This window comes from Micropterus dolomieu, linkage group LG02 (assembly GCF_021292245.1).
Source record: "Micropterus dolomieu isolate WLL.071019.BEF.003 ecotype Adirondacks linkage group LG02, ASM2129224v1, whole genome shotgun sequence".
Classification (NCBI taxonomy): Eukaryota; Metazoa; Chordata; class Actinopteri; order Centrarchiformes; family Centrarchidae; genus Micropterus; species Micropterus dolomieu.
The window spans coordinates 8,476,519-8,486,369 of record NC_060151.1 but is presented as its reverse complement, the minus strand read 5'-3'; the positions used below and the strand labels follow the sequence as shown (position 1 = coordinate 8,486,369).

At 43.7% G+C, this 9,851-nt stretch overlaps 1 protein-coding gene across 3 annotated transcripts in view; it reads left to right on the top strand.

Annotated features, from left to right (window-relative positions):
• Positions 1-7,099, top strand: part of LOC123961328 (glutamate receptor ionotropic, NMDA 2B) — a 124,337-nt gene extending 117,238 nt beyond the window's left edge. For all 3 annotated transcript variants that reach the window (XM_046036624.1, XM_046036614.1, XM_046036632.1), the window contains one exon: positions 1,263-7,099. In XM_046036624.1, the coding sequence (XP_045892580.1) occupies positions 1,263-3,557 (2,295 nt within the window). In that variant the 3' untranslated portion in view covers positions 3,558-7,099. The remainder of the gene's footprint in view (positions 1-1,262) is intronic.
• The last annotated feature ends 2,752 nt before the right edge of the window (positions 7,100-9,851 follow it).

The following is a 9,851-nucleotide window of genomic DNA, read 5'->3' as shown; positions in this document are numbered from 1 at the left end:
GTCCCCCCCCCCCCCCCCCCCCCCCCCAAAAAACCCCCTGAAATATCACGCCAGGTGGACGTATACATTTGTCCTCCACTTCAAGATTCCCATCCAAATCCCAAATTTCTCCAATACAGTTGAGTCATTTTGTATTTATGTTAACCTCTCTTGGTTTGAGCTACTGTCAAGCTTTACATACTTGGCTGTTAACACACTGTGAAATTGAAAGAAGTAATAACATTATCTACAAAACCGGCATGAGGGATGAAGGCCTTTTTGCTGCAACACAGGCACTGTCCATGTAGCTAATTAACAACCAGAAACAAGTGCCTAGGGAAAGGAGAACTAAGGGCCAACAAGTCATATTAGTGGATAAAGGGAGGAGGTTGGAAGAGTCATAACTTAATAGCTGAGAGTAGTTGACAGCCGGCTGACCCCTAACCTCTTGGCTGAAACCTGACCTCCGCCGTGGCGTAGAGGATGGAGGTCAGGTGATCTCTGATCTGTAACAGTGGCCAAAACATCCCTTTATTTCCATAGTCACCTACAGACATCCAGAAAAACTGAGTAAAATCATTGTTTGGAATTGATCGGATCCTTTACCCTTCCCTTCTCTGTCATGCCTGGTCTGCTCTCCTCTGTACATCCATTTGTATCTGAATATCGTATCGCACATCACTGAATGCAAATGGAGCAGTTTATCTTTCTGTCACTATAAAACTCAGCCAGTGTCTCCTTGGCTTGGCTTTTCTCTTCAGAGGGGATTGTGCTGTGGTGTTGAGGGGTAGTGGAACTGAGGTGTTTAATAACTGCCGGAGGATATTGTTCAGCTGAATTCTAATCACATTGATTAAAGGTATTGACCAGTGGGACCCCGGGGTGTTTACAGCCCCTTTGCCTTTATTAATCATCCACCATCCAGCTACACTATCCTCTCTGAATCTTCATACTGTAAGCTCACTTGCAGTCTCTCACTTGATCTAATACGAGCAATATACTGCATGCTATGGTCTATAAATTACATGCAACATATACATCTGTTTTATTCTTACTTTTTACTGTATTTATTCAACAAGGTATTGTCATTATCAACAAAAAGAGCATTTCTCATTGTCATCTTAAGTTCTAAAAATCGGGGGGGTCACGACTGCAATGTATATGGCTGTACAACTCGATGTTTTATTTCTATAAACTTAAAATACAATATTAGTGAATAATATTGGTAAATTTACCAAATGTTCCCACTTTAAAGCTGCCTTTCCTGTATTTTCCGCACACAGGGCATCTACAGCTGTATCCACGGGGTGCAGATTGAGGAGAAGAGCAGCTCGGCACTGAACTCCCCTTCAGCCACCATGAACAACACCCATTCCAACATTATGCGCCTCTTACGCACCGCCAAGAACATGGCCTCCCTGTCAGGGGTGAACGGCTCACCCCACAGCGCTCTGGACTTCATCCGCCGCGAATCGTCTGTTTATGACATCTCTGAACACCGGCGCAGTTTGGCGGGCCATTCAGACTGCAAGCCACCTTACCTACCAGACGACAACATGTTCAGCGACTACATCAGTGAGGTGGAGAGGACGTTTGGCAACCTCCACCTTAAGGACAGTAATCTGTACCAGGACCACTACCTTCACCACCATGGCTCAACGCTAGGGCTCGCCGGACCTCCTCCCAACAGGCCCCATAGCTTGGGCAGTGCTAGTTCTCTGGAGGGCGGCATGTTCGACTGTGACAGCCTGGGTGGAGGGGTGGCCCCTATTTTCACCACCCAGCCCTGCTCAGCACTGACCCACAGGAACATGAGCAAGTTTGACCTGCTGTCTGGACAGACTCCACCCTCGGGTCAGAGCTTTAAGGGAGGCCTGCCTGACTTGTACGGGAAGTTCTCCTTCAAGGGAGGTGCCTCAAGTTCCACATACATCCCTGGCCATAACTACTGTGGAGGGAGGGGAGATGACGATGGGAATATACGTTCAGATGTCTCAGATATTTCCACGCACACAGTAACTTATGGAAACCTGGAGGGTAATGCCAAGAAGCGCAAACAATACCGTGATAGCCTGAAAAAGAGGCCGGCCTCTGCCAAGTCCAGACGGGAGCTGGACGAGATTGAGCTGGGCTACAGGAGGAAACCCTACCACATCAGCCACCACCACTACCACGGCCACCGCTCTTCCTCCCCACCACTTTTGCCCACTGAACGGAAAAGAGGAGGAGGAGGTGGAGGAGGAAACAATGATGGAAACTCCTATGTCTTCAGAGAAAAGGAGAGCGTTAGGGATTTTTATTTGGACCAGTTTCGGCCCAAAGAGGGTGTGCCTCAGTGGGAACATGTGGACCTGACAGAGGGCCCTGTGAATAGAGATGGAGGAGTGGCGACCTGCACCTCCCTGGTTCCAGTGGATGACTTTCTTAAGAGCAAACCCAAAAAGTCAGATTCAAAGAGTGGGGGAGGATCTGGACTGGCAGGGGGGGAGTGGGAGTGCAGGAACTGTCGGGCTAGCGGCGGAGGAGGGGGCAAGCAGATGTCCATGCATGGAGGAGGTGGTGGTGGAGGGTATGGTGGTGGTATGAGTTGCGGGTCCTCGGGAGGTGGAGGAAACAGCCGCCCCAGCTCTGCAACCTGCATGCGCTGCGAGGGCTGTAAAAAGACAGGAAACCTCTATGATATCAGTGAAGATAACAACCACCTCTTGGAACAGATGGGGGGAGGGACAGGTGTGGGAGGAGGAGGAGGTATGGTCGCTGGCCCTCAGTCTCAACCACAAGGTCAGCAGAGAAGGAAGGGTGGATTAGGCAAACCACTTAGGCGGCAGCACTCATATGACACATTTGTCGACCTTCAGAAAGAGGAGTCAGGCGGGATGGGAAGTTTAATGGGTCTAGGCGGAGTTGGAGGGATGAGTGGTGCAGGTATGGGAGGGATGCTGCCCCCACCCAGGAGTGTTAGCTTGAAGGAGAAAGAACGCTATATGGAGGGCACCAGCCCCTTCGCACACATATTTGAGCGTCACGGGGGCTCTGAGAGAGAAAGAGAAAGAGACAGGGACCCGTTGTTTTACGGAGGTGAGGGCCGGCAAGGACCCGGCTCACCATTTGGCCTGTTCAGAGGCGGTGAGGGCCTTCACCGCCGCTCCATTGGAGAGAGAGACATGAGAGACAGGGATAGGTCTTTGATGGAAGGAGGAGGTGGGGGAGCGTTCTCTTTATCCAAATCTCTTTACCCCGACAGGGTAAACCAAAACCCCTTTATACCCACCTTTGGCGATGACCAGTGTCTGATGCACGGAGCCAAACAATATTACATGAAAAAGCAACAGCAGCAGCAACAAGTTGCCAAAAACAGCCGAAGTGACTTCAGGAGTCAGATGAGCACGGCGTCATATCTGCCAGCGTCTGCCACAGCCGGGGTGATGTCCAACGTGGCCCCCAGGTTCCCGAAAGAGCTCAGCCTCGGTGGAATGAACCACCATGGCTCCATGCTGGGGGTTGGCCCCCCGCGTCCCTTCAATGGAAGCAATGGCCATGTGTACGAGAAACTCTCCAGCATTGAGTCTGACGTGTGAGAAAAAATGGGGGGGACAAGAACCGGTCGATGGCAAGGGGGAAGGAGGAAAGGAATAGAGGCATCAGTGTTAGGAGATCAGGGATGATTTTAAAGACACTGTCCACACACTGCAACCCTAGCCCATATTGGGACAGCACGATGAGGTAAAAGAGGAGAGTGCTAGAGGAGGAAAAGGCCGAAAGGTAGAGATTGTGAAATAGAAAAATAAGAATAAGGAAAAAATCTTGATTTTGCAAGAAAAAGTGGGTAAAAAATCAGGACACCCTGAGGAGTTGTGGGATGTTAACCCTCTCTCAGAAATGGCCAAAGCTACTCTACTTTTATGCCCAAACAGTCAATTAACATTCCCCTCAACATTACAAATGCACTCAACTCAAGCCCTTTCATCCACCAGTGAGGCAGGAGTCAGTGTACTTGGTTATCACCGCAAAGAGGCGACACCTCATCTTAGTTTGATATCAGACGTGTGAGCCCGCTGCAATTCGATGGCTATCTGAGAGCTCCCACTGAGTGCTTATGAAGAAAGACTGCGAGAGCGGAGAGAGGAGCGAACTGCCCATCTGCCCCTGTGTCACCACAGAAAGGAGACATTGTCACGTTTACCAGAGCCACGACACAGGAGATGACTAGTACTTCTCTCTCCTCGCCTGTCCATCTCCTCTCCGTCCCCCTCTTCTTTTCTCCCTCTCTCTGTCCCCGCTCCTCCTCTTCATCCCCATCGCCAAAAGAGCTGATCTTGTTTGCTATGAGAAATACAATCATGAATGATAATAAGATATTCTTATAGAAACAAACAGGGTATAAGAACAACAATAATATTGATAACATTGTGAATAACAAAGATGTTAGTAAGGATTATGATAACACTGCTTATGATATCACTAAGTTTTTCTTGTTTTATGTTCTGTTGGTATAATATTTCACTACTGTTTTTAGTATCTGTAGTTGAAGGTTGTTTTTAGTTCAACTAACAAGCCAGAAAGACTGAGTCAGGATCTCGAAGGCACATTTAGCGCTGACGGATCCTTATTTGATGTTTCAAGATGTTGCAAATCAAGTGCACACACACTTAAACACACACACACACACACACACAAACACTTTTTGTCAGCCTGAACTTGTGTTACTGTGAACAACACATTTCGTCAGAAGCTGAAGATACTGAGAGGAAGGAAGGACGTGCCTTAATGGTCTCCAGTGGATGTGTCCTCCAGTTCACATGCGGTCCTCACACGGCAGCCACCAGGACGGACCAGCATGCTTTTTAGGCTGCTCGCTGATCTCTTCACGATCATGAGCCAAAACTGCAGTAAAAATTTACAGCAGGTTTGAGACGCTGCTGCTGATGGTTTCAATACAAGACGCCGTTGGAGATGTTTTATAACTTCGTAAAAATGATTTCATATGTCAAGTATGGGCAGTGACATTATGAAGCAGTTGTATTCAGGACGTCCCACCGTCACGGATAGACGTCTCACATCACAACACGGCAGCCTTTAGACCACTTCTTTTATTCAGGTTACATGATAACAGTCACCAGGCACTTACTTTTTTCGGCCTCTCACTAGTATCTCGTAGAAGGCATTACTTTTCACTCACGTACTCACTGTCTGAGAGGTGCACACAGAAAAGCGTAGTTTGTACTTTGTGTATGATCAATATATATGCACTGTTGTTTATGTAGGCGAAATGCTACAACATGTGTAGGAGACTTGTTGTTGCCCCATGACAATGACGCTGATAAAAGCTTGAGATATGGAGGATGTCTATTTGAGAGAGGAACACTGACTGAGGAAGGAAGCCGTCCATCTTGCAAAAGCTCTCCAGCTTTTTACTTTGACTTATATAGATAGTCTTTTTAGCTGGAGAGGCCTCATTTATTGCACAGGACCTTTTACTCAGTGTAAGTTCAGACACTCAGTAGACAATAGACAAGCCTTATCATCCCATCATCCCCCCACCCCCACCCCCCACTGCAAGCTGTCTGGTGATGACTCATCGTATTACTGTACAGAATAAAGAAGCCTCTATTAGTTATTTAAAGGGTTGATTAGCTGGTGGTGTTAGAAGTTTAAGGGCTGCGTGAGACTGCGCAGGAGTGCTGGTCTGAGATTGGAGCTGCTGGAGTGTGTAGAGTGTGATCTTTGTCATTGCGGACTTCTATCTCATACCCTAATCTAAATGCACCACTGTAATAGGTTGGAGTGCGCGCGTGTGTGTGTGTGTGTGTGTGTGTGTGTGTGTGTGTGTGTGTGGAGGGAACCAAATCACAATTGAATGATAACAGCTGTTTTTTCCACTAACCTGCTGATAACTATAAAACAGCCTCTCCTCCTCCCTCACCCCACAGATAAGCCAGTAAAAGTGAGACTGGTTGAGTTAGCCTTAAATCAAACAGAGTCATCCCCCCACGACCCTCCTATTAAGTAGATTGGAATCTCTGGAATTTTTATACGAACACATTTTGAAAGTTCAGGTCAACCATTGTCAAGCAAGATGGTATAAGAATGAGAGAGGAGAACGGGAAATGAGGAAATAAGAACAAGCAGATGAAAGACTTTGGAGTGGGCATCAATCAGTGTCAGCATTTGTACGTTCAATCTTTTCCTTGTAAATAATATATTTAAAACTTTTCACTTTGTACAGTTAACAGACAGACAGGATGTAACTTTCAATATGTTTTACAGCAATTTAAGAAATAAACAAAACACTAATAAAAACTCATAAAAACAAAAAATACATGAACAAAAATAAGATAAGACACAAATATTACTAATCATAAGTGATATAATTGAATCTCTTTTTCTTTAAATCATGTTTACTTAATTATGATAGTTTACCAATCAGTATACTGATTATGTTAAGAATTATGCTTTTTCATATTTTCACTAAAGTGTTGGAAATTGAGGATAATTTACTGTAGGTGTAGACGTTTGGTGATAAAAGGGGAAAGTTTAGATTTAGTCTTTTGCTAAGTTTCCCTTGAATTGTGTTAGATTCTCTCTTTTTAAGGTAAGCTCTTCTTCATGCTTTTTGAGATAAATTAAATTATCTACACATTTATGTAATACAATATTACATGTATACATAGATGATATTTGCATATAGAGGCAGTATATTGTGATCCTTCATTTTTTAAGCAGCAATCCTTGTTACAAAACTTACAAGATATTTGTGTTTTTGTTGCCCGTTATTTTTTTTAATTTTTTTTTTGACCTGGGCTCTAACAATCATTGCACACAGAATTTAGAGCCATCGTGGCCTGGCCTATCCTGTTCCCTCTCTATGTTTGGGATAGACATCACTGTGGTAAAGGAAGAAATATATGTGTATGTACATACATGTACACATATACATGTATAAACACATATAGACACACAAATGCACGCTGGACATTTCCCAGTGTTGATGTTGTCAATATTGTGGAGGATTTCAGCACAATATCGTGGAAAACCAAGAATGAGTGTAGTTTCATCTTATTGAGAATCCACTTGAAGCTGAAATGCATTTGTGCAACCCCTTATTAAAAGGTACAGTATTTGTTGTGTGTTCGTCATGTCTCATTTTATGTAGAGAGTTTTGCTTCAGGGGAATCAACCATTGTTACTATATTTTAGCTCAACATATCACTAAACTGCATTATTTGACAGCTGAAAACACTTCGCTTTGGATTCTAATTTACTTTGTGCAACTTTGTGCACTGCTTGTTTTTCCGTATGAGAGGGGAAATATAATTTGTAATTTGTTGTGTACATAAGCAATTCCATGCAATCAGAAATTATTTCCCCCGCTCTTTATGATTCTGATTCCAATAAGTCTCCATAATCTTCTCCACAGCCCTGAGAGAAGAAATTCATCTCTCTTCTGTTTTTCTCCTCAACTGCTTTCATGTCTAGAGGGTTAATTGGAGAGTGAAAAATGCATCCATGTGCACTTAAACTCTCTTCATTTGCAATAAACAGCATGACCAAACTGCTCTTATTGTAAATGCTGTACTGAAAATGTACACTTTATGTGCCAATACATCAGTCCCTGCTGTTCTTTTCATGCATTGTAAGGCAAGCTAGGGCTAGTTTACAGCTGCTGGTTGGGAAGTCAAGGTGCACCTGACACTGTGGTAAACATGCTATCATCAGGCCTTTACCACCTCCAGCTGCTCTGCTCTGCAGCCAGTGTGTGCAGGTCAGGCAGCGATGCAGAGTAAGCATGGCTCATCAGATGTCTTTATTTCCCTTACGGCCAAATCGGTCCCAGCCACCCTTCTTTGCGCACGAGCATGCCACAACACATTTGTTTAGATGGTTAATGTAGAGCAAAACACTGTGTCACATTTTTACAACACAAGAGATGGCAAAGTTAGTGGGCTGAAACATCCTGATGTAAATATCATCTCAGCTGACGTGTGTTTTTCTGTTAGGAACACTGACACATGGGACCAAATAACAGCACCACGCGGTCAGCTACAGGTATCGATGCGCCGGTTAAACTGACTTGTGAAAATGTATTTTTGCATTTTGTGTTTGGAGAAAAAAGGTATTGACATGTTTGTTTCACATCAATATTTCTAACATAAAGAACTGAACTACTAATCACGGTTTTTATCAATGAGTCGCATCTCATGCAAATTGGAAGAATTATGCTGTGATATTATATGATTGATTTGGTTGTGAAGGTCCATGTAATTTAGCTGCTTATAATTTTCCAATTCACCCTAATTCATTGCATTATTAATATTTTAAAGTTCTATCTGTTTGTACGTGTATTAATATGTATTGATATTGCTTTATATTGATGCATACAAAATTTTCTATTAAATTGTGTACAGTTTTGTTTGTTTGTTAATATTGCTATTTTCCATCTTCATACAGTTAACATGAGAATGGATTTCTTTACCTGAATGAAAATTGAAGATAACATGACATAAGGGGTTGCTACTAAATGTATTTCATAGGGCGGCCATGTTGATGAAAACACACATCGTCACTGAAACGACAAAGCTCATTGAATTTACTGTGGGCTGACAAAAATGTAACATGAATAGCACCAGTTGCATACACAACGATTACATAATCTTATTCTTGGCCATTTTTTCGCTTTTTGTGGCCCTTTGAAATAATCCCCAAATTTTTACACCATACAAACAGAAAATGACATAAAAACAAATAATTGTACAGGTTGTGTAAATACTGACTATTGGGGACAACATTTACCTTCTTTTTTTGTATGGAAACGATCAAAGTAATCTCAATAACAAAATTAACCATGTCATGACAAAACTGCAAAAAAACATCATTAAGGTACTTCTAATAAGGATAATACTGATATCTACTATTATAAGTGCTCAAATAAGACTATTCTTTCTCTTTGTACATGATGAACAAAATGAAGTGTTGAGTATTAATAATAAAAAACTATAAGTTTCACAGGTATGGCACTGAGTCTTTTTAAACTTTTTTTGTGTTAACCTCTGAATTTTGACACTTAATTTTCTCTCAAACACGCACATACTCCTATGCATCCTCTTCACTTTATTTGCCTGGTGTATTTATGTGCCAGAGAAGTTCCCCCTTCCTGCATCTCTTCATGCATGGCTCTCACATACCCCCTGCTTTGACTGAGTCTGTGTGCCCACTGTAGTGGACACACATGCAGTCTGTCTGGCCCTCCACCTGCTTTCTTTACTCCCTCTCTCTCTCTCTGAACACACACACATGCATTATCTAAAGCCACTCTGGGAGTTTTTCCCCTTGTTCTCTCTCTTTGTTTTTTCTTTCACAGACTTGCATTCATTGTCATTCTTTCACAGACAGTACATGGTTTTTCTGTCACACACAAGCTGTCTCTCTGTCCTGGCTGGAAGGAATTCCTGGGAGGGGAGAGGAAAGGAGAGGCCTGCCTGAGAAACGAGGGCCATATGGTGACTGTATGGTGGAGTGGTTGGGTCTGGGTCTATCCCCTCAACAACCCACCCTGCTGCTGGCGCTCCACACAGCCTTGTCTGATGCCGTCCAGCGCCCTCGGGGTTCTCCCAGGCTGCTCTCTCAGGCTGCTCTCTCCTCTCCCCCACACCATGGCTGCTTCTGCTGAACTGTGCAACAGTACAGTAGACCTGCCTGACACCTTGTCAACGAAAGACAACTGTTATGTGTTCTCAAATTTAAACAGGTTCAAACTGGCACCCATTTCAGTTCACCTTTGAGACAGCACAAAGTGGTCCACAGGGATTTTTCTAAAACTTTATTTATCCAGGAGAGATCAACACTGAAATTGAGGATGTCGTTTACAACGAATA